This window comes from Notechis scutatus, chromosome 2, assembly GCF_049901735.1.
Source record: "Notechis scutatus isolate UNSWTSFEM ecotype Mainland chromosome 2, rNotScu1.2, whole genome shotgun sequence".
NCBI classification, from domain to species: Eukaryota; Metazoa; Chordata; class Lepidosauria; order Squamata; family Elapidae; genus Notechis; species Notechis scutatus.
This window is the reverse complement of record NC_142010.1, coordinates 143,551,809-143,577,338: the sequence shown is the minus strand read 5'-3', so window position 1 is coordinate 143,577,338 and position 25,530 is coordinate 143,551,809. Positions and strand designations below refer to the sequence as shown.

Here is a 25,530-nt window from a genome sequence, read left to right as displayed (position 1 = left end):
GCAGTATTTTTTTTTTTGTTCAGGCAAAATTCATTTCTGCATAGAGACGAGAAGCATTACAACCTATAGGCTCTCATACAATTTCTGTTATCAAAGACAAACAATATTATCAAAACATAACTAACGCGAGGCATTCAGTTTTGATACTGTTTATTAATGAAACAGAAGCAGAGTAGAGGAATTGTTTAAAGGAGGTTTTTTTTAGAATTATCACTATTCTTTCTAACCGTGTAACTCATGCCCATTTCCCCCTTTCTGTTCTTGCATCTATAGTAATATAGTAATATATGTTTTCTGAGGTTCTCGCGGGTATTTGTATGTGGATCTTTGGTTATTCGGGTTTTCTCCCGCGTAAGACTGGAAGTATCTAGGCAACACAGCCAACCCCCCAACCAATCAGAACACAGCCAAACCCCCAGCCAATGAGAACACACCCCCACCCAATCAGAACACAGCCAAGCCCCCACCCAATCAAGTCACACCCCCACTAGCAGTTAAAAGGAAGAAGCAGCTGCAAGCTCACATCACTCTGAGAAGCACAGAGCTGAAGACACATGCCTGAAGATGATGAATGAGACTTCATTGAAACGTTGCCTAGATACTTCCAATCTTACACGGGAGAAAACCCGAATAACCAAAGATCCACATAGTAATATATATATATACTATACTATATACCGGAGGTATCAAACTCAATTTCATTGAGGGCTGCATCAGGGTTGTGTTTGACCTCGGAGGGCTGAGTGGGTGTGGCTGGGGTAGCCGTGGCCGGGATAGGTGTGGTCAGCTTGACACGCTGCAGCCCTGCTCCAGCAAAAATGGAGCCCGGGAGGTCAGCAGAGAAACCGTGGGCCGTGTTTCCAGGGCAGCCCTGCGAGCCAGATCTAAGCACCCCGCAGGCCTTGAGTCTGACACCCCCTGCTATTTACTATAGTGTATAGTATAGTGTATACTATACAAATGTAGCATAGGAGGATATAAATGCATCTATTCTATTTTAATGAAAGTCTGTGCCATCATAGTCAGTGGTTCAAGCTTTAGGAGCAGGGGTGTCCAACCTTGGCAACTTTAAGACTTGTGGACTTCAACTCCCAGAATTCCTCAGCCAGCAAAGCTGGCTGAGGAATTCTGGGAGTTGAAGTCCACAAGTCTTAAAGTTGCCAAGGTTGGACACCCCTGCTTTAGAGAAAGACTATGAGACCGAACTCAAAAACCAATGGAACCTTACTTAGTAACTCTGGGCCAGCCACATTTTCTCTATTCAACCTATGCTACAAGGTTATGCACATCCCTCTTATCCCTCTGGAGAAACCGCAAAATGTAAACGAGCAAGCAATAGGTAGCAACAAGCTTGCATCATGAATGATTCGGCTTTCCATGATTTTCTAAAGGGTCAGATGAATGACGTCACAAGGCTAAGATTACAGTCCAGTTGCGACACAAGTAGGAAATCTGTGGTGTCAAGTTACTCTAAGAAAAAAATTAATGAGATTTTATTATGACATATTTCCCATAATCTACAGACAGGATCAACTTTCCCCTGCCAAATGTCGTCCTATTATATTGGACTACATGACTAGGCAGACGATGGGGAAAGCTGTCACAAATATTCTGATCTCCATTAGTGGTAAATTGGTAATGATAAGGGAGATACTAATGAAGTTGTAGACCAATCAGCAGTAGTCTATGAAAATATTATCATGATTCCTTGGAGCACTGTTACTCAGAACCTGGGCATTAGCCAAAGCCCAATTAAACTCCAGACCTCATGATTGCCATGTCAAGTTCAAGACTTTCCAGGGCAAGATAAACATAGAAGTGCTTGGGAGTAGCAAGACTAAGTAAACTGAGAGGACACTTTAAATTATATGTAATTCATGTTCATGATACTTACATCATTCCATGATTTCAGGAGGGCATGGAAGGCTGCTTAGCTGCTCCATCCTACCCTTAGCAGACACATACCAACATAAACATGTTAGATTTTTTGGCAACTAACACTACCCTTGGTTATAAATGCGCCTCTCATTTTCAATTCTGCATGCAGTTGCAGGATCCACAACATGACCACTCCTGGAACCTACCTTGGATTTTTCTTCAGTGTATTTACTAAAAATTCATGCAAATCTATTCCAGTGGAGTCTGTGTATTCCTGGCTGGAATCTATAACAGACAATAGAAGCAGACTCAAAAAATGACCTACTTTATAGAAGAGGGGGGAAAGGGGGGAAAAAGGGGGGAAAAGGGAGGGAGGGAGGATCTAGCATTCAAGCACCTCAGTTTAATGCAGATGATGGAATGAACACAATTTCAGTATAGTCATATCCATCCAATGGGACACTCAAATGTTGCACTACAGTTCCTTTTGTGCCAAAATACTGCTCAGAATAAGAGTAAACAGTGGGAGCCATAGTCCAACACAAGTAAAGTCATAGTTGAGAGTCTATGAGGCATTTTCTGACAGATACTACATGTATGTCAATGCACACTCCAATCTTGTCTCTTTAAATTCAACTTTAAACATTTAGGCTAAATTGGAAGGTGAAATTAATTTTAAATATTTCAATGCGGGCATTTTCTTATTACGCTTTCCATCATAATGGAAAGGGCTTCCACCTTGTCTAGCTCCTAAAAAGATGAATATATAAATCCAGGCTACAGAAAGACAAGGAAGAGCTTATTTGCTCAAAGCATGATGTGATACATCCCTGAATTCTTGTTATAAAATATCAGCCGCTATCAATGTAATCAATGGATTTGAGTATTTCTTAAGGTGGTGAGGGGGATCACCATTATCATTACTATAAAATGACATAGACCAGAAACAGATTGGTCTTGTTTTTCCTAGAGTGCAAATTATCAAACCTCAGTACTTGATCTTCAAGCCTCATATTAACAAAGAATACACTAATCCATCAGAAGAAGTTGTGTGGGACAAATCATCACATACCAGGCTTTTGTAATAAGTATGTTAGGCTCTGCATTATTTACAAAGCCTTTTGATCTTAGAGGAGGAGAAAGCAAACACAGATGCTGTTAGCAGTTTTTGGCTCCTATTATTCAAATTTCTCGTTCTTTTCATCCCAAATTCCATAGTTTAGAGTTGCCAGCCTAGGTGAATTGGTTGATTAAATAGGTTTTTAGCTATATAGGTCTATTTAACCGATCAGCAACAAATAGCATTTTTTTTTCTTCCAGTAGAGATTCACAGCATTTGTGATCATACAGAAGGAAACAGATAGCTCATCTAGAGGAAATGCTGTGTGCAGAGGCACCCTGCAGAGTTTAAATATTGGAAGCAATTATTTAGTGGGCTGCAGCTCAGTGGAAATATGTATGCTTTGCTATGCTATGTCTCCTGGAACACAGCATTCTCTAGGAAAGCAAACTCTCATACACATGCCTTCATGTGATTACCCCATATATAACCCGGTCTTAGACCGTCTGTGCGCCGAAAAAATGTGAATACCAGCATGCCCAATACAGGGTGATATATAGAATAACTGTTTCATGCAATCTGAATATAGTTTTCCCAACTTTGCAGATTATTTCCTGTGCCACATTACAATACACAATGGCAGATTTTTCTCTTCTACAGTAATCCCAAGGGTTACTAATTATTTTAAATCTAATTGTGGGGGGAGGCAAAATGAAATGTACTGCTACCTAAACTTATAAGAATAGCAGTAGCATTTAGACTTAAATGCCGCTTTACAGTCTTCTTTAAGAAATTTACAGAGTCAGCATATTGCCCCCAACAATCTGGGTCCTCATCAGAAGGATGGAAGGCTGAGTCAACCTTAAGCCGTTCAGGATCGAACTGCTGGCTCTGATGTGAATGCAGACTTGGCCTGCAATACTTGTGTTCTAACCATTGTGTCGCCAAGGCCCTTAGTTAGTTATAAAATACCGTCACACATCTCTGAGATGGTGAAGACTGTGTGCAGCGTGCCAATGGGAAAAAAAGAAAGATGCAATAATTTCAAGGGAACAGTTCTCTTATCATGCTGTTTCACATTTCAAAAGCACACATTTTAATTAAATAACTAGTAAGGTAATACACAGGTACTAAGGTGCCATTGTAACGGTGCAGCAGTAAAAAAGAGATTCAAGTGAGGTTTAAGGCAGAGATGCCCAAACTTGGCAACTTTAAGACTTCTGGACTTCAACTCCCAGAATTCTCCAGCCAGCTGGCTGGAGAATTCTGGGAGTTGAAGTCCACAAGTCTTAAAGTTGCCAAGTTTGGGGACCTCTGGTTTAAGGTACAGATAGTCCTAGATCCCAATTGAACCCAAAATTTCTATTGCTAAGCAGGGCACTTGTTAAATGAGTCATGTCCCATTTTACCTTTTTTTGGCATGGTTGTTAAAGCGAATCACTAGAGTTGTTAAGTGAACCATGCAGTTATTGAGCAAATCTGGCAACCCCATTGACTTTGCTTGCAAAAAGCTCCCTAGGAAAGCCACAAATGACAATTCCAGGATCTTGGGATGCTACAACCATCGTAAATACAGTACATGCCGGTTGCCAAGCAGCTGAAGTTGGATCATGTGACTTTGAGGAAGCCTCAATGGTTATAGTGTGAAAACTGGTCATAAGTCACTTTTTTTCACTGCCACTGTAACTTTGAATGGTCATTAAAGGAGTGGTTGTAAGTCGAAGACTATCTGTACATGGAGGAAATTTGGGGCAAAATTGTGACAGAATTTTTTTCATTATTCAGCCCTAGGAGAAAAAAGAATGCAGGGATTGAACTGGGAACTCAGTATAGCTCTATCCCTTGTGTTAGAAACTTTCTCAAGTCACTGTGGAAATGACAAAAAAAAGGGTGGGTGGGAGGTTTCTTAAACAAACATCACTAAGTGGTGTGTGTATATGTACTTGTGTGTGTGTACACATGTCTACATATATTCATGTGTATATATGTATGTGTGTGTGTGTGCGCACACGCACAAGCACACATATGTGTATTGGTATATAATTTGTTACTCTGAGACCATAAACTTCATCATGTACATCTTCATTCCTATCTGATCTTCTGCCTCTTTGCTGAATCTTACCATCAGGGGAAGTTTTTTTGTGGGAAGGAATCCAAGTGTTCTCTCATTGGCAGTGGGGAATATTATCAAAGTTTGCATCTTCAAGCAAATTTGTCTTTTACATGCACTTCGGCATTAAGATTTTTTTAAAAAAACAACACAATAGCATTAGTCTTAACTTATCTAACTATATAAGCTTGCAATTTTTTTCTTTACTCTGTCTTCAATGCTGTGGCTAATCAACACATTGGGTATTATCCAGTCGGGGAGACTCAGATACAGAAAATATCTGGATGACTTGGGCCAGGTTCCATCACTCCAACCAATCTACGGCACAGGAGTGTGGTTTAGGAGGGAACTTATGTATTCCTTGAGGAAAAAGACAAGATATGCAACTAACAAATAAATGATCAACAAATTGAATGACATCAAATATAAGTTCAAGGATTATTAAAACATGTTACTAATTCACTTTAGGAAATGTCTCTTTAATAATTTATTGGCATCATCCAGGTGCCTGGAATTTTGCAATCAACAGATGTGGCTGGAACCCAAGATTGTCTTACCTCTAGACAACATTTTCTTGGGGGCCTTCTCTTTGTTTTTCTCTTTTTCTTCTTTTTCGGGACCATCTTTTGCAGATTTGTCATCTTCCTTGTCAGATGGGCAACTGATGTGCAAATGTATGATATCCTAATGACAGGACAAAAGCTGTATTTGCTGATGCTTTGCAATCAACAGAAGCTGGAAGCATCGTATGATCAACTTTTTGGATCTAGGAAGGAATTTTACTTTGGGTCAGGTTGGCCATCAATCACTGAAGATTCTGGCCTACCCTTCTCCATGTGGCTAAGTTTTCATCTGTGTATGAGCTTTAATATATATATAACAGCTTTGTTCGGGTATTTTCCCACGTCATTATAGTTGTGCTTTTAAAGTTGTAGCAATGTTTCAGCAGAATCTCATCTGCCATCATCAGGCTTCTGTATTGTGTTCGACGAACACAATACAAAAGCCTGATGATGGCAGATGAGATTCTGCCAAAACATTGCTACAGCTATGATGTGGGAAAATACCCAAACAAAGCTAATACCATACAGTAAGTACCATGAAAACTTAAGAATATATATATTAAGAATATATATATATATATATATATATATATATATATATATATATATATATATATATATATATATATATATATATATATATATATATATATATATGTGTGTGTGTGTGTGTGTGTGTGTGTGTGTGTGTTTATATATATATATATATATATATATATATATATATATATATATATACACACACACATATATACATATTAATGCTATCAACATTTCCTACTTATGAGGCAAACAGTAAATATACTAAAAATACTGATTTGATTTGGACAGAAGGCTAGACTAGACAGGTTGTTCTGTCCCTGTTTTTCCTTGCTGATCTCACCAAAAAAAAGAAGAAGAAGGGGAGAAAATATGATATTTCACACTAAGAGAACATTCAGTTCTGCTCAGGGAGCCAACCAATAAATGATCAATTAGGTGTGTGAGCATAGAAGACTTTTCCAGATCAGATAGGTAAATAACCCAGTGGGCCTTGCACTGGTACTTTCTTTGCTTGAATAATCTACAATGCTGGATTGGTAAATCCCCTCTAGTATGTACCACAATTCTTGGTTTTGTCATCTTATTATAGCATCCTATACCTATAGCACCCTATCTGAGCGATGGTGGTTTACTATATGGATCATAGTGTGTATCATTTTCTGCATAGATTACTTTTCTACAGATAGGAAGATATTCAATATGTAGATATTATTTGGAATCACTAGAAGATTAAAAGTTGTTATTATATCTTGAAAGTTCTCCTTAAACCACTCTTCAGGATACAATCACCTATCCTGATCATGCTATGTAATATAGGGTTTCTTAATAAGGGTCCAGAACATGGACTCATAGATATGGCAGTCTGTAATCAGACCAATGGAGATTACTGATATGCCAATGGTATATCAATATCACTTTTAATACATTTTAACTTGGCCATCACATTGTCACAAGGTGCTATTGGTTCAGACAAGTTTTTCTCAAGATGTCTTACCTTAATCTAGGTTAGAAATGATTAATACTGAAAGGGATTCTCTACACACCCCTCCCATCAGCTGAAAGGAGTATTTATTTACTTGTTGTTTGGCTTACTTGAGTTTCCAAAGGCCCATCCACAAAGGGACTAGAGGATTCTTCACATACAGCCAGGCTCCTCACTAATTTCAGTTTCGAATTTGACTGAAACAAACAAACACACAAGTGCTTCTGAAGTTAAGAAGCAGATGACTACAGTCTCCTTTTGATGTGTCATGGGCCTGCCAGTCATCTAATAGCAATTAAGGTAGTATTGAGAAAGGCAGGTTGGTTTTTTTTGTGTGGTGTTTTTTTTGCTATGGAGCAATACAAAAGGTGTCGACTCCATGAACATTAGTAACCACATAACTGGAACAAATTTCCTCTCTTGGCATCTTAGATGGGAACCCATAATATATGATAATTTGCCACTCCATCTGACCTCAGTTTCTACATGAGCCTAAACAACAAACAAATACATAATTTGGGCTTCTCAGTTGCAAATTCATTATATAATTTCTCCACCCACCCACCCCCGCCAAATATGTAGCAAAAGTAAGTAACAAATAAGTAGATTTTTCCTGCCTTAATTCCAAACCTACCATTCCACAGCCGGCATCTTACATGCAGTGGTGGGATTCAAGTAATTTAACAACTGGTTCACCCAGGATCAGGTTGGCTGTCATCATGGGAGGTGTGGCCCATCCCCGCCCTCCAGCTCCACTGCATATGCAGGACGAGCTTCCCGCAACAGCCAACCTGACCCTGGGCGAACCAGATATTAAATTTAAACACCAACACCAACACCACCCACTATCAAAATGGATCCTCGGTGCTGCGTTGCAATGGAGAAATGGGCAACGAAGCAGCTGGTACGAGGGGAGGAGGAGGAGCAGGGAGAAGAAAGAGGGAAAGTGGCCTCGTCCTTCCCTCACGCTGACCGCTTTATTGCCTGTTTCTCCACTGCAGCACAGCGCCACACCCAGGATCCATTTTGATAGCGGGGTGGGGGTGGGGGGGTGATTTAACAACCGGTTCACCTGAACCAGTACAAACCAACTGAATCTCAGCACTGCTTACGTGTATTTTCAACAAGCATAGTTACTCTGGGTGGTTTGCCAGGTTCATTTAAAGATATGCTAAAAAATAAAGCTTTGTCTCAAATTGGCTGAACAATTTGTTGTGGGGAGGGAATGGTGATGCTCACAAAACTGTACACAGGACAAGCCCAGGTGGTGAAATATGGATTCTTGAGAATGTATTGTACACATTTTCTTATAAATAAATTTCCAAGGACTACTAGTTGGAGGCTGTATTAATGTAAAGAATATTAAAAGCATTCATGACAAATGCCTAAAAGACCAAGCTTTAATTCAGTAATGATTTACTGTCAAATTATAAAAAGTAAAACTCCTATGAATGCTGTTTTTACAGAAGCAGCAAGCTTAGATTTATTTATTTTATAATATCTGTAAGCAGCCCCAAGATTCTGAGTGGAACCAACAAAGCAGAACAAGATAGGAACTCTGGGCTGCACCAATTCAGCCTGGAGTGGTGGAAAAGTATGAATGAATTCTCCATCGCAACCAAAAAAGGAAAACAAAACCCAGCGTGTAGTTAACAAGCATGCCAGGCAAAATTGAGCTTGGCTTTCCTCACAGTGTGGCATTCCTCTACGTATAGAAAAAAAAATAGATGAGAAAGATTTAATAATGGGGCATTCCATCACCACCCTGATTTATTGTATGCAACAGAACTGAGACATAGCTAAAACAAACGAGAGTCAAAAGCAAGTGCAAGGACAAATTTAACATGTTCACATGGCTTCCAGAAGGTGGATAATTTTTAGCATGCTTTTCCAAAAACAGTCTGCTCTACGGTTATGCTGTAGCCACAGAGATAACAGGTGCCTTAGCCTCCTGCCTTGAGATGGCTGGATAAAGTGTACATGAGCTACTCAAAGGGCACACCTGAGAAATCCTTGTGAGACCTAGGAATAAGACGCAATGGCTGTGGTATTCTGAGCCTTGAAATCGGTTATGAACTCAGATTGTGAAGTACTGAATCTGGCACTCTGTTAGGAAGGCTGGGACTTGGAACTAAGGATGGAAACAGGTTTAGCGTCACATCACCATCTTTTGAAGTATCATGATAATGCAATATTAAAAAGATGACCCAGGGAATCTCTTACCTTAGCTCTTTTTCTAGCATGTCCATGATTGGATGTTCTCCTCTGTTTAAAAAGAAAAAAGATGGGAGTAGGAAGAAGTAGAAAAGTTATTCTGTGTATTCTTTTTTTTTTTTTTTTTTTTGAACAAATTTTTATTAATTTTTAAAAACATACAAAACATACAAAAATACAAGACATAAAAACATAAAAGATCTCTTTTCTGAAAGTTGCTTAATCCCGGGTCAAAACTCTTGGTACAGACACACATTCAAATTCATATTCATTTTACATACCATTCCATATCTTATTACATTTTCATTTTTCTATATAGCTTCTCCTTTCTTTTAAATTTTCTCAATTTTATTTTATTTATCTCCTCTCAATTCAAATCATAATATTTATTATTCTTTGTCTGTTCTATTTCCAACTATCCGTTTATCTTTCTTCTTAAAAGAAAAAAAAGAAAAACCTTCTCCTGTACACTGATTGGAGTATGACGCCTATGTCTCTTTCCCCTATATTTATAATACTTGATTTAAAGTACATAACTTACGTTGGGATTCTGTCTGGTACATTCTGACATTATACAATATCATCAAAACCAATACAAATCTATTCATTAATATTAATATTTATTCATATCTTAAACATCTAGCACATTTCTTATCAATTAGGTCACATATTTCTATGGGAGCACCTATTTGCCATATTAATTCCGCCCCCACATCACATATTATAAATCATTATTACATTACATGTTCCCTCTCCTTCTTCAAACCTCTCATTTCACGAATAGTTTCACTAGTATAACATGGCCTAATCATTGGTATTAACAATCATTTATATCTTTAGACATTTTACCCATTTCAATTAATTATCATACCTTTATGGGAACACTTCTTATACTTTCCAAAATTATTTCCCCCCACTCCACATCACCGATCTTAAATCATTATTTCATTAAAGTACTCCCCTCTTGACAAAAATTTCACTGAATTATACTAAATATTTTATCACATTTTAAATTGCATATTATTTCCAGTCTTCTATAATTATTTCTAAATACAAATATAAAAATGCAATCTTATGTACCCTTCTAGAATCCCTTTTCCAATAAAATCTATCCATTATCTCTAAAAAACTTTTGTTTTTTTTGCATTTTGCTCCCCACCATTAAAGCTTCTCATCCCTTCCTTTCTCCCTTGCTTCTTCTTCTCCTTATCCTCTTTACCCCCTTGTCTCTCCACCTCCCTTTTATCCTGTTTTCCCCCTTTCTGTTGTTTCCTAACACGATATCCCCTTTTCACCTTATTCTTCTCTTTTTGGATTGTTTTCCCAGGTCTTAAAGTCTTCTTCTCCTTTTTCTCCTCCTTCTTTTCTTCCCCAACCAAAGTCACTTGTTCTTCAAAAATGGCTTCTTCTTTATCCTGCTCATACGATTTTACATAAGCACAGACCGCCATTTCTATAAACTGAAAAAGAGTGCCAAAGACATCTTTCCCTTCTTGCTTTTCTCTTTCATATTTTTGGTGTATAAGTTCTAGTTCATCCACAACTGATGCCATTGTACAGAGAATTTTTTTTTCAAAACAACCACCCGAGTGCTTTTAGTCTGAGATAATTCTCATAAAATCCAAAGTCATCAAACAGTCCAATCAGCTGATTCTTTTTAATACTTTCTCTTTTTCCACTTTCTCTTTTTGGGATAAAGTTTGATCACAAAGTTCTCTTTAAATATATCTTTAGGAAGTCTTATTGCTGTTTAATAACTCTTTAAAATTAGCTCTTTAAAGTTTTAGGCAGTCTTCTCCTTATTTTCAGGTTGCTCCAATTTTTTTTTTTCCTCTCCCTTCCCACTCACAGCCAAAAAAAAAATTCTTCTTTTTTCTTTCCCTTTGAATATTCAGAAATCCTTGCTCCTTCAATATTCATCTACCTCCAGAACAGATTCCCGGATTTCTCTTATGGTTCCACTGCTGTCACGTTAGGGAGGAGAGTGAAAGGCAAACAAAAAACAAAAAAACTTTCTCCTTTGAAATGTTCGCCGCTTGTATCTCTTTCTAGAAACAAAGTATCCTTAGCAGCCTTCGAGGTTACAGGGCACTCTCTCTTAACTTTATCCCAGTCAGAAGCAACTTCCACAGCTCTTCCCTCTTCCTCCAGCACAAATCTTACCCGGCTGCAGGCTTCTTTGAGGCGGCCATTACTGACCGCCGCTCCACCACCTCAGGAAAAAGGGGTTATTCCGGCTGGAAAGGGGGTCTGCGTTACCCCCAAACCTCTGTCCGATCCCCTCTCTCTTCGGCTGCCTCTACAAGGCAGCCATAGCCCCCAGACCTATTTAGATCGGGGGCACCTTGGCGGCGAGTGCGGCAGGAATCGCAGAGGCACGAATTCCTGCCGCTACCAAAGCCGCGCAAAACCGGAAGCCCGTTATTCTGTGTATTCTTTATACATGCTAGTAAGACACACGCGAGGAAAGGAATGAATGTGTTATGGCTGAATTTGCAGAAATGGCTGCACTGACTTCTTTGATTAAGGAGGGAACTACAACTAGTTTTATAAAAGACTAAAAAACCCTTTATAGACTTTTTGCTGAAAATGGACAAAAATGAACTGATTTCATGATTGGTTAATTAAAGAGGGTAACTATGATATGCAATATGTTAGGAAGGTCACCACCTTCCTAATAATTGTATGTTTGTAAATGCTGCAAAGAAAATTAGAAATTGGATCTTTAGACAACTTCCTTTTTCTTGTTTTTTCTTATTCTTCACTTTTCCTTTATCTTTTAATAATCTTTCTTCTTCTTCTAAATTTCTGTCATTTTTAAAAATTTTAGTAAAATCTTCTTTTAAAAAAAATCATAAAAATATGAATATGTGCTATAATAATATGCCTCCCAAGCTTCCCCAAAGCTTAAAGAAGCAGGGATGATAGGTACTGCAAAGTGCACTGTTGGAATTACCTCTCTGCCATAGATGAATGAAAAAGGCACAGCAGTTGAAATCCAGCAAGCACAATTAACAAAGGATCAATTACCTAGAGCAGGGGTGGGCAAACTTTTGGCTCGGGGGCTTCATTGACTTTTAAAATTTGATAGACGGGCCGCCACCTGGTGTCGAAATGCCTGTCATTACAAGTCAAAATCAAATGAATGCAATCATTCAATCATTCAATCATTCATCATTCAATCATCAAACCTTAATTCTGTACCAATCTTCTTCGGGCCGGATTAAAAAGACCAACGGGCCGGATGTGGCCCACGGGCCGTAGTTTGCCCACCCCTGACCTAGAGAAATAGCAGTATCTCCTTCACTGAATGCTTTAGACATGCTGGCTACAGAATTCTGGTAGTTGAAGTACACAGGATTTAAAATTGCCAGAGTTGAAAAACAGCACATTCACTCTTTGTCAATTCATTTTGTCAATGAATTAAATTAGGTTTCTGCATTTGGAAGAAGGACTTAGTGGACCAAATTACTGCTTCATGTTTAGGACTCCAAAATTCCCCTATTAGCTTTATCCAATCTTGTGTCATCCAAGTATGATAGAAATAAAACTCCCACAATTTTCATCCAGCAGAAATCTACATAGAGCACCAGACTGGTGATGCCTGTCCTATGTCTCTTCTTCCTTTTTTCCTTTTTTTAACCATTTGTCAAACTGTATATATACTATTCTTTTAGAATACGAAGGAGGCAGCAGCTGCTTTTCAGAATTAACGTAGGCACAATGCGGAACATTTAACACATTCTGTCTTCATCCAATTGATAATAAAAGTTGATGGAGTTTCCATCTTGTTAAAAGAAAAATTTGTATTACACCAAGAAATGATGGTGGTTTCTCTACTGAACTATATACTTTCTTGCAAAGGAAAGATATTGTCAATCCTAGGCCTGTTTCTGAACTTTTGTAAGAGGTATTATAAATGTACTAGCCAAAAGGCTTGGCGTTAGTTGATTACTTCACATCACAAAATTACACAGCCTGTCATTTCTATGACACACTTACCAGAGTCTAATAAAAACTGACTAATTTGTATGTTTAGGGAAAATCCAAAAAAAAGATCCGATGACAGCAAATTAAACATCAAAAGAGCAAATGAAGAAACAGAATGCAGTTCAAGTAAAGAAACATGTTGTGTCCAAAACAAAATTTGTATCACTTAGTTACAGGGGCTTAAAAACAGACTTCAATTCTTTTCCAGTCCCAATGCCCTTCTTTCTTCCCTTAAATTGACTTTTGACTTGCCAACTTTTCTGTCCAGATTTTGCTAATCCTCCACTTACCACGCTTAAAATGAAGACTATGCATGTAGCAGCAGAAAAACTGGCAACTTCTATATTAAGGCCAATTTCATCATTCCCCTCCCTCAACTGCCTTTCAATGCTACTGAATTTCCAATTACAATGTCCTTGTGCTGGGGAACTTCTATTAAATTGCTTTGTATATAACACTGAACAGGGGTGGCATAATGCCATTGCCATCATGATTCTAGGCTAAGGAGGGTTTTTTAAATTATTGTTTTCTTGATAGAATTCAGAAATAGCTCACCATGACTATATTGTGGTGGTAAACACAGGAATAGGTCTTACTAGGCTTACTCATACTTCCTTCCAAACCCTGTAGACAAGAATTAATGTAAAAAAAAAAACAAAAAAAACAACTACAGAGGATTCTTCAGGAAAACACTGAATTGAAAGATACTTCATATTAAAAAAAATCAGACCAAATATCACATAAAGTAAAATGGTAGCAATTTCTAGCATTATTCTATTTGTACTACATTCCAGGAATGAGTGCATAACTCTATAAACAATGTGATTTCATATATGATAACATACCGGTGTGATTTCATGAGATAGATTCTATGGAGCTTCTAATGGGAGTAAATTTAGCAACATCATTGAAGATCACTGACCAAGATACAATAAAATTAAGTCCAAGGACCATAGCCAGTCAACTATTGGCTTTCATGGGCCTACTGGTTTGGCTATCTATGAGACATTATGTCCAATTACCTGAGATTCTTGCCGTACACTGCTCTCCTCCCCGTCCTTCTCAGGCTCCTCTTTGCTTGGTGACCTGGATACAAATTTGGTTTTGTTCAAAGATTCCTCAACCAATCTCTTTTCTGATTCTTTCATTATCTCCAGTGTCTCCTGTGTGGTGTTGCTGTTAGACATCTTCAGCACAGTATAGTATTAGTGATGGATACCTGCAAGCAGAAGGAGAAGACTTGGAACTTGTTTGTTTTTAACATAGTTCTAATTATTTATAATGTTTCCTATTTTTTTGCCTCTTGTTTAATTGAAGCTTGCCTAAAAGAGGCTTTTTAAAATCTCTTAAATCCCTAAATATCCACAGATTAATCTTTCTTATTATTGGAAGATATATCACAGATTCCAGATCAATTCATACCTGTTGCAGTTGGAAAGAACATTCAGTGTACCTTCCCTACTCAGTTTTTGACAAAGCAGTTCCCAAATAACTGTTCTTTTTGATAAAGGAATATAGTATTATTGGCTTTTCTATTTTCCCCACAACAGTAGCTCTATGAGGTGTGTTGGGTTTTCATGCTAAGGGAGATTTAGAATTCAGAATCTCCTGGTTCCTAGGCCAGCACCTTACCCTTGACATCAAACTAGTTCTCTTTTAATATATAGTTTCTTTTTATCAAAAATATGGCTGGTTGACTTACATTCTCTTTTCCTACCCAATGTAGTCCTAATCAGCCCCTTCTCAATAGCTAGATTGGCCAGTAAAAGATATCCGACAGATATACTCAGTATGTAATGGAGTATTATAAAGCATATACTATGCTAGTATACTTGAAATATTTATTACTGGTATTTCTGTGCTGCTCTACTCCAAAACTACTTCAAGTGACAATGCAATGCAAAGCAAAGCAATGCAATGCAATGCATACAGGACAATACACCAGTTTTCCATCCACATTACCATATAGCTAATTGGTAGATATTTTCTCCAATATCTTTGTTAGAATTACAATGAGCCTTCCCTAAAGTTAAAAGAGAATTAAAAGAAATTTCCTCAAGCTTAAGCAAAAAAAAAAAAAAAAAAAGGGGGGGGGGAGCTACACATTACAGCAATTAGTATTTTGGTTTGGAAAAGCTAAATGAAATAAAAGAGGAAGTACATGATTTTAGGAAAGCAGCCATGAAGTAAGTTGATATCTAATACTTGATTGAATCCAGATCTCCCAGAACTGCTATTCTTCCTAGAGGAATTTACCACTGCATTTAAATTACAAAAACCCTATCATTCAAAAACAAAAAACAGTTGCTGCAGGCTGCAAGTAATTCAGTAAGTCACCTTTCAGAACTAACTGCATCCTCTCAAACAGACATTACTGGGACCTGAATTCAGGTGGCTTTTGCGTTTAAGGGAAGCAATCATATCTAGAAGTGTTTCCCACTTTTCTCAAGTTTTATTAGTGCTGCTGAGACTCCCCACCCCCTTCATTAACAAGCTATTTTAACAACATGCAAAAATAGAAAAGAAAATACCACTGCTAATTTAATACAAGATTAGGAATGTGGCTAGTCTTACAGAAATTCAGCTAAATAGGAATGCTGGTTTAAGCACTGTGCCTTGCCTATGCTTTGCTAAATATGTAGAGTGCGTATTTTGAGGGCTGTTGGTATCAAACAATTTGGAAACAGAAAGCAAAAGCCCTAGAGAGTGTTCATCAACTCATTTTATTAAGCAACTGCCAAGACTCAACAGAAAAACAGTCAAAGTCTACAAAGATTTATTGAATGTTGGCCGTAGGTTGGATTTACTAATACAGGCAGACTAATTCAAAGTAATTTCTCTTTAATTTGTAGTGCTGTAGAGCACCAAACATACATTATTGCTGATTTTACAACCAGCGGCTTTGGTAATTACCCATGTGGATGCCAGAAGGGTGATTTTCAAGACAACTGTTACTCAAGTGGGGAGGAAAGAGAAGAATGGTTGGTTCATTCTTATAATGTGTTAAGAAAGTACACTTTCGTGACAAATTAGTGGAGGGATCCATGCTTTTTACAATTTTGCTCACCATGTCATTTCTACATATTGTAGGTAACTAACTTTCCTGCCAATATTAGGCATTTAAAAGTAAATATTAATACATGTCATGTGAATTGGTGCCATATTGGCATTTAAAAGTAAATATTTACAGCTCCTGAATGTGGTATAAGCCTCAGTGAATCTACTCAAACCCATTTCCATAGCAAGCAGCCTATAGGCAAAAGCTCTGTTACTAAGCTATGTATGACTTATTAACAAAAGATTTGCCTGCACTCTCCTGAATGTGGTATCTAACAGTTCGGTGAAAAGTATAGTTATTTCACTTACTTTCCAAAAACCGCTAAGCAGGCAGGCGGGGGGGGGGGGGATGGGGGTTAGGGGGGGCGGGGGGGGGGGGGGGGGTGGGATTCTCTGTAACATTATGATTGCTATTAGGGATGTGGGAAAAAAAAATCTGCATATGAGTAACAGGTTATTTAGTTTGTCCTCAGAACCTAACATATGGAAATAGCTGAAAGGGGAAAGTGAAGAGGCTGGGAAGATAAGTGTCAGGAGAGCTGCCCTATAAACCAGGGGTGTCAAACTCATGTCATCATGGTGGCATCCCATGATGTATTGGGATTTTTTTCTCTTCACTAAACCAGGCATGGGGGGGGGGGGGCAGGGCATGACACATCCGGTCTATGGGCCGGCAGTTTGACAGCCCTACTATAGACCATTTGGAGGAGAAGGGGAATAAAAAGTCAACAACAACTAACATGTTCTAGGTATGATTTTAGCCAATGAGAAAACAGCTAATGAGAACTTCTAGGGGGGAAATGTTTTCTTCTGTAGGACAGACCTGTTTGCTTTCTAGTCATTCTTCTTTTGAAGAACGCTTTTTTTCCAAGGATAGTCTGTTGGGAGCCACAGAATGTATAGGCCTGAAATGAAGCCCAAAAGAGGGGCTAAAGCAAAAGATGGAAGAAGCAAAATCCTGAGGCGCTGGAACCTGGGAGTTCCTCCCCTGACCAGTATGGAAAGAGACAAACTTCTCTCTTTGAACCTTAATGAAGATCAAGTATCTCTGGAAGGAAGGCCTACCATTTCCTTCTTATTCCCAGAAATCCAGTAATCTTGACAGGGTTACTCTGAGGGAAAATCTAATGAAGACCCATGGAGTTAATATATAAAGAATGTTATAAAGAATGATAAGGAGGACTACATGGAGAAGGAAACAACAAATATATGCATGCTTATGCACAGAATGACAAGATCAACCATATTGTAGAAAATCTAAAATGACCTCAGCTCCACTGCAAGCAGCCTAGGAAAGAGAAATAAATCTGAGGCTTTAAAAGCTTAGGAAATGAACATCAACATGAAGCATTGATTCAAAATGTCAAGTGTGACTGACTTGCACAGCGATCTTCAGCAGGTCTACGCAACTTCAGCTGAAGTTCTAGACCAGGGGTCTGCAACCTGCAGCTCTGAAACCACATGCGGCTCTTTCGGTCCTCTGCTGCGGCTCCCTGATCCCACAACTGGCTGGCTCCGCCACTCCCCTCCCCGCCTGGCCTGAGAAGGTAAGGGTGATGGTGGGGGATAGAGACTCGCTCCATATTCCAGATCAGGAGGTGACTGGGTGGAAGTGAGTGATGCCCAGTTGGCCACGCCCACCCAGTCACAACAGTTGTTAAATTATTGGCTCCCAGGGTTTTCTTTTCTGTGGGAAACAGGTCCAAATGGCTCTCTGGGTGTTTAAGGTTGCAGACCCCTGTTCTAGGCAATCCCCAAATCAGAGCATTGCACTGTAAGAGACAACAGATTTGCTTGATTTTAAAAGTCTGGAAAAAAGCTATACTGCATCAGAAAGACATTTTAAGTTGAATAAAACAACATTGGTCTCATCAGTGGCAAGTGCTGTACTGTGAAGTAAACAAGTGGGTATGCAGAATAAAAAAAAAAATTCTTTTATCCTTCTTACTAATCTATCATTCCAATGCATGAAATCTGGCACCTAGTATACCATCTGGTATCCAACAATTCCTGTCAGTCAGTTTTAATTTAAAAAGAAGAAACTTCCCAAGTTCTCATTATTTGAAAGCATCTAAGAAGCACTGCAAAAAACTTACTCAAAGAATGAAGTTAATTAACACTGCTGACACTATCCTGGTGTACTTAACATATCTGCAACTTACCCAAATCTGACTCTTATGTAATTATTAGTTAATAAACTGTTCCAGAATAAAAATGAACCCACTGATCAAGTATGTGTTCATTTTCCTTGACTGACTTATCTGGATTCTTTAGATTACTGTTTGAAATGATCCCACTAAAGTCAGTTTATTCACAATCATTCACAATCCTCCCTTTTTAAAGGCAATTATACTTCCAACATGAGGTGACTCAAAACAAGTTTATTATTTCTATATAATGCATACACAATATGCATGCACACACATACAATAATTACTGCCCTACCATATGCATCATACACATATACGCATACACACCAACATAAGCAAAAGAGATGATCTGGCTGAGATCATTTTTGGAACAGAGAGAATTAAAAAGTCATAAATCCTACACAGTTAGTATCAACTGAGGTTTTTGAGTTCAACTAAGGTTCTCTCTTCATTGACAGCAGGGAAGACTAAAAAATCATTAACTTCACCCGTAACACACAGACACCCCAAAAAAGATACAGCACAGTTCAACAAACTCGTAACTGTCTTGCCAGACAGAATCACTTTGTTGTATGCAACAGTTCTTCCTCAGATTCAAAGCAGATTCACAAGATTTTTCCCCTTATGTGGTGACCATAAGAGCATTCATGCAGGTATTGAAAACACTGTGGAACTAATGTTACCTTTCTCAATATGTATTTACGATTTCTCAGTCTAGCCAACAGCCTGATCCTTCACACAATTTCAGCCCTAGGCCAATTAAACTTAGATTCCAAGGCCCAGATAAAATTGGCTAGGTGATGCCACATGCTGAGACATCTCACATGTTATCTGAAGATTAACTGTCCATCCTATCTTATTTTAAAAAAATATCCTTAAAATCTGTTTTGTTTTTCTTGAAGGGCAGGCTGGACTCACTAATTTTTTTTACTGTTCTGCTTATATAACCCAGTCTTTCCCAACTCAATGTCTTCCGGATGTAGTTAAGATACACTTCTCAGTTTCCAGATAGCTTGGGGAAAATGGCCAAAGGATAAATGGCTTCAGGAATCACTTAAGCATAGCCTGAAGGAATGCAGTTGCCATCAAGTGTAACACAATTCCTGCAGGACCTGACCTAGAAGAAGAAGAAAAAAAGGAGAATCCAAGCCATTTCTCCTCTTCAATGTTAAAAGTAAAATCAGATTGTGAGAATCAGATTCTGAGATTATACAAATGCCAAGAGACACCCACTCACACAGATTGATAATCAGCTAATTTTGTAAGCATGAACATGCCCACTCAAGTGACACATTTGATGGAAAAGCAGCCAGCTCCCATAAAGCTTCTTACACCAGAAGATTTCTACTTAGCTGCGTATTATGCAGTGAATTAACTTTTGTTGTTTGTTTATTTCCAACCTTTGGTATTTTTACAAATAATTCAAGGCATATCCAACACATCTTCTTCCTCTTCTTTTCCCCACAACAACAATCCTATTAAATGATTTGGGCTAAGAGTGTGTGTTTGGCCCAAGGTCACCCAGCTGGCTTTCATGGTTAAGGTGGGACTAGAACTCACTGACTCTCACTTTCCAGACCGGTGCCTTAGCCACTAGATCAAACTGGGTCTCTAGATCAAACTGGATCTCATCTGACTTTCATTTAACATTTCACGCTCAGTATATACCTCCATCAATAGAACAGAATACCAAGAGATACAGACATACAGTAAGTTATCTTTTTGTAGTGTTTGTTTTAAGATAATGTTATTCTACAGCAGAAGCATGTACCATTCAAAATTAATTATATCAATATAACAGCTTCATTTATTTCTCATTCTACACTGTTTCAAGATTGCTTGCCACTATTTGGAAAGTAAACAAAGCACAGCAAGGGATAAGGGATGCATTTGTGAGAGAAAACAGTCTTACTATTTTTCATGCATTTTACAGAGTGTACATTTTTCCTGGTATAGATTAAATTTCAGAACACCCTGGAAGAAGCTACATCAGTTACATACAGTTGCCTAATAAGTGCATACATAAGGAGGAACTTCACAAATTATCAACAGAATAGAAGCAATGATTTATCTAGCATAAAAAGTTTGCTTCCCATTCAAACATTTACAAAGGGATTCCACTTCAGAATGCCTACAGATACTGGCTTCTGGGAATCACTTATATACTAACATTTATATAGATTGACCAATATTCCCTACTATCAGCATGCACAAAAATAGCAATCAAGGACAACATTAAGGTTTGCAGCATAATATATTTTGTAACTTCCCCAGATCTATTATTGCAGCTTCCAGGTCTATCATTTTAACCCCCAGAATTCTCAGCAATGGCTGTTCTAACTGGGCAATTCCAGGAACCGAAGTCCATATAAAAGAAAGTGCCTAAGATTGAGTTCCATTATAACCTTTACATTTCTGTTTATTATAAAATAAGTAACTCAGTTTGGGTTTGAGCATTTAAATAAATAGGTCTATGAAAATTTTAGGAGAAATTTCAATGTCCTAGAAGAATTTTAATCAGGATAGCAAATTAAGATTATATAATGCATGCAAGCCTCCAGAATTAAAATTATTGCATTTAACTCAACTTAATTTCTTACTTATTGTACTTATATACCATCTAGCAACAGCAATTGTTCATGTAAAGCCCTGAACAGCACAGGCTGCTGAAGAATATTATCTTTAGTTTATTGAAGGGCAACCTTAAAATTACATTTGACAATTTGTGTCAAAATCACATTGATTTCCTAATAAATTATAGTAAGACCGACACATTTAAAGCTCTAAAATTACTTACTAGAGATATATAATAATTAATAAAAATTGGGGTAAAGATGACATAGACCTTTCTAGTATGAGAAATAGCTCATATGGAGAACCTGCTGAAGTTTATTTTTCCTCATCTGTTGAATGATCAGGGACAGGGGCTGAAAACTGAAACAAACTCTTCAGAATCTCAGCAATCTAAGCCAAACTTCAAAATAAAATATCTAACCAGGGATGTAAACTGATTATGTAGCATCAGTTTAAGACTTATTCTTCAGGTCTCATATGTGTGTGTACATGAATATGTGGGGAGGAAGGGAGAGAGAACTAATACAAACTAAGGTAGAATGAAAAAGGAAAAAAAATAAAGGAAGAAATAAAAGGCTAAAGGTACAAAAAGTGGAAAGTAAAGAAAAAAATAAACTGGAAGAAAAAGGTGTAAAAAAAATATAAAACAGTGGCTTACAATCTTTAAAGCAGTTATAAGTATATTTATATTTTAACCTGTTTCTCTAAGGTTGCATCATGACTCTCTTCCTTCTATTATCTTATTCTGCCTAATCAACAAAACCATAAATCATAAGTTCATTTTTAATGCAAAAGATCCGTAATTCTTCTGGCAACTGATGGACCCAGAGAAAGCTGGGAGTTTGTTCCTGCTGATATACTGCCGTAACTACTACCGTTCATACGTACAGTCTCTGGTGCTGGAAGGGGTTGCACTGGCCCAAACACACCCTGTGTGCAATCTGGGATTCCTCCTGGATTCATAACTCCTGCTCACTTTCTTCCTTCTGAGGAAGGCATTCCAGCTTGAAAAGCTAGCTCTCTTCTCTGCCCGGACAATGCACTTGGGTCCTCACATAATGACCATTTGTTCAGTGACCCTTCGAGGTTACGATAGTGCTGAATGAATGGTAGTTACGACTGGTCCTCAAAAGTTATGGCCAGTACAGTGTCTCTATGGTCACACGGTCGAAATTCAAGCACCTGGCAGTCTGCCTGCGTTTATGATCACAACTTGTGCAACTCCCCACCACCATCTCTGCCCTTTCGGCCACCCCACACTCCGCCATCCTCACTGCGTGCACTTCACTGCCTCTGCCATCGCTACCGTCCCCAGCTGACCTATTTCCTCTCTGCCTCAGTGGGAAATTGCTATAGAAGCCAGTTATATATGTTCCACATTCACAAGATGCTGGTTGGCGTGTCAAATTAAGAAAACTATTACATTTCGCCCGAGCGTTTTATTCAAAGAAGGGTGGGAAAGAAGAAAAACCCTCTTTGGTGAAAAGATTTCTCTTTCTGTGTGAATAAATCAGCCACACTTCCCTCAGGACAAACATGGATTGGAGCAAGGAGGCAGCTGACAATGGCGCTCTGTGGCCTATAAGGTTTGTGGAAAACGTTGAGGTTCACAGGAGCTGGACAAAAGGAAAATTGAGGTGTGTGGAGGGGGGAAGGGAAATGAGCATTAGAAATGGCAGCAACACCAGCCAAATAAAACATATTACAAAGAACATAGAGAAGCAACTGCAGTAATAACCATAGAAAGGGGGAAGGGAAGCACAGGAAAGAAATGTTAGAATTTTTAATCTAGTTTGTAGGTGTAAGGCAAAGAGAAAAAGCCATTACCCATCTTCAAAATACATAATTGAATTAATGAAATCAATCTGTCTTGCCAAGGGACTGGCTACCATTAATGGCAGCCTTCTATTCCTGCTGTTAATCGAAAAATTAAATTTAAAAAAAATACCAAATTGACATCAGGACCGATACCTAGCTAATATGAAGCAATCGTTTTTATAGATGGGTCAAAACACTCTCCGGTTGACATATTACAATAATAAAATGCATTCTGGATCTGAAAAGGTCTGTACTGGGGGAATTTCACTTGAATTGTCTCTGCAACGTATCTCTTTGTACATATAAGAGATTAACAAAATAACAGAGTTAGAAGGGACATCGGAGGTCTTTTAGTCCAACCCCTTGCTCAAGCAGGAAACTCTATACCAGTGATGGCGAACCTTTTTGTTGTGGTGTGTGGAAAGCATGCACATGTGCGATAGCATGCATGCACGTGTGCCGGCACCCACAATACAATGCGCCTTGCACCCCCTGCACATGTGCATGCAACACCCCCACCCCTCCCTTACCTGCACTGCGCATGCGCGCGCCTCCCAGCTGAGTTTCGGCCCATTTGAGGCCGTTTTTGCCCTCCCAGAGGCTCAAGGGAAGCCTCTGCAGCCTCGGGAGGCTGAAAACGGGCCCGTTCCGGCACTTCCGGTATTTCTGGAGGCCCGTTTTTTGGCTTCGCGAGGCTGCAGAGGCTTTCCTTGAGCCTCTGGGAAGGCAAAAATGGCCTCAAATGGGCCGAAAATCAGCTGGGAGGCACGCGCATGCGCAGTGCAGGTAAGTTTGGCTGGGGCTCATGTGCCCGCACAAATGGCTCTGCATGCCACCTGTGGCACATGTGCCATAAGTTTGCCATCACATTCCCATACCATTTCAGACAAAAGGTTATCCAATCTCTTCTTAAAAACTTTCGGTGTTGGAGCACCCACAATTTCTGAGGACTCTTTACATCTGGCAGTAAAAATCTACCAAGTGAAAATCTTCTCAATTCCTTTATTTTGGGTCATCAAAGGAAACATTTATCCCCTTTGCCACATATCAAATTCCTTAACTGATGGTTTATGGAGCTGTAGTATACAGTTCATTTTGGGATGTCATACCTATGAGTTTCAAATCCTTTTCATACTTCACTTTATCACTCTGTTTTGCCATCCAGGTCCCTTCAGGAAATGTACAAACATGGCATAAAGTCAACCACTTTCCACTCTAAGTTAAGAACACAGTTCTCCTATTAATCTATTTCTATTCCCAACATTATAATAATTCTGCTCATCATTACATAAATTCTTTGGTCATGGGCAACTCACAAACAGGCCACTCCAAACTAATATTGTGAGTCACCTTTAGTGAGATTGGTAGCATATAAGTTTAATGAATAAATATAACAAATAAATACAATAAATTTCCAAGAGGCAGGAATGAAATGATATAAAAACATTAGGTTAGGATTTATTGTTCTATTTTTTTTTTTTATTCAATGCATGACTGGAAGTTTCTCTTGGGAAACAGATTGCTGGTCTAGCTAGCCAGATTATATTACTGGTGCCAGCACAGATAACTGCAAATGTTTTCCAAGAAAATATTCTTCCCAAAATTTTGGACAATATAAAATCTGCTAATGTTCTTCCTACCTGGTATTTTGACAGTAACCTTTTAGAAAGAAATCTAGCACATGTATAAGATGAGTTGCTGGATCAGCCAGCCCAGGAAAAAATTAACTACATTCTTCCTTCTATCCCATATTAACATGGAAGTAAACAAAGAAGAAATTGGATAGGAAGATGTGTTTAATTACTTGTGGTGTATGAAGGGACTGGGGTTTTTTTTTTTTTTTTTTGGGGGAGTTTCCAGACAAATCAAAGAAGACTGGCAATTAAAAATTGACTCTGACTACAATCAGTCATGAAGCAGCTGCCTTCATATGGCCTGTTCAGTCAAAACAGTTGGCAAAAATACAGTTTTTGTTTTTTCTTTCTAATGCAAAAGAAGAGATCACGGTAGGAAGAGATCACTATAATCCAGAGCAGCTCTTTTCTGTTGGTTAAGTATTTGGTTCTATGGCTCTGTACAAGGATTTGAGGTCAACATTACATCTTTCTGAATTAGTACCTCCTGCAAGGTTAAATGATGATGCTTTTTGCTTCCTATTTATTCATTGGCCTTTGGGTCAGCCAATCTGAATCATGCCACCCTGGCAACGGTCTCTTATCACTATGAGCGACAAGACATCTTTTATTTGTAAATTCTCATCTAGGTTCCCAAGTTTCTTTATTAAAAACAAACAAAAACAAACTAACGTTGTTCCATAGGCCTGCCACGCAAGACCCTTTGGAAGTAACAGGGTGCTTCTTTCATTAAAAGCTGCTAGACATTCACACACACTGAGCTTAAGGGAAGGTATGGAAAAGCTGCATTTCTGTAAGTGGGTGTACAGGATGCTTTGCAAGAACGGCAGTCTCAGCTTCTGTACACTCGTGGGTGGAGATAGAATAGAACAATAGAGGCAAAGATGCTTTAATTCAGCTGCAGATGCTTTAACCTGAATTCCTTCAGTCATGGTGGCCTAAATACAGGGAAAGGGA

General features: G+C 38.5%; 1 protein-coding gene across 12 annotated transcripts in view; it reads right to left on the bottom strand.

Annotated features, from left to right (window-relative positions):
• Positions 1-25,530, bottom strand: part of R3HDM2 (R3H domain containing 2) — a 163,157-nt gene that overhangs the window by 63,951 nt on the left and 73,676 nt on the right. For all 12 annotated transcript variants that reach the window (XM_087956488.1, XM_087956489.1, XM_087956493.1 and 9 more), the window contains exons 2-6: positions 14,363-14,559; positions 9,360-9,401; positions 7,247-7,333; positions 5,606-5,732; positions 2,085-2,163 (exon numbers count right to left, since the gene is read on the bottom strand). In XM_087956488.1, coding sequence (XP_087812614.1) covers positions 2,085-2,163; positions 5,606-5,732; positions 7,247-7,333; positions 9,360-9,401; positions 14,363-14,527 — 500 coding nt within the window. In that variant the 5' untranslated portion in view covers positions 14,528-14,559. The remainder of the gene's footprint in view (positions 1-2,084; positions 2,164-5,605; positions 5,733-7,246; positions 7,334-9,359; positions 9,402-14,362; positions 14,560-25,530) is intronic.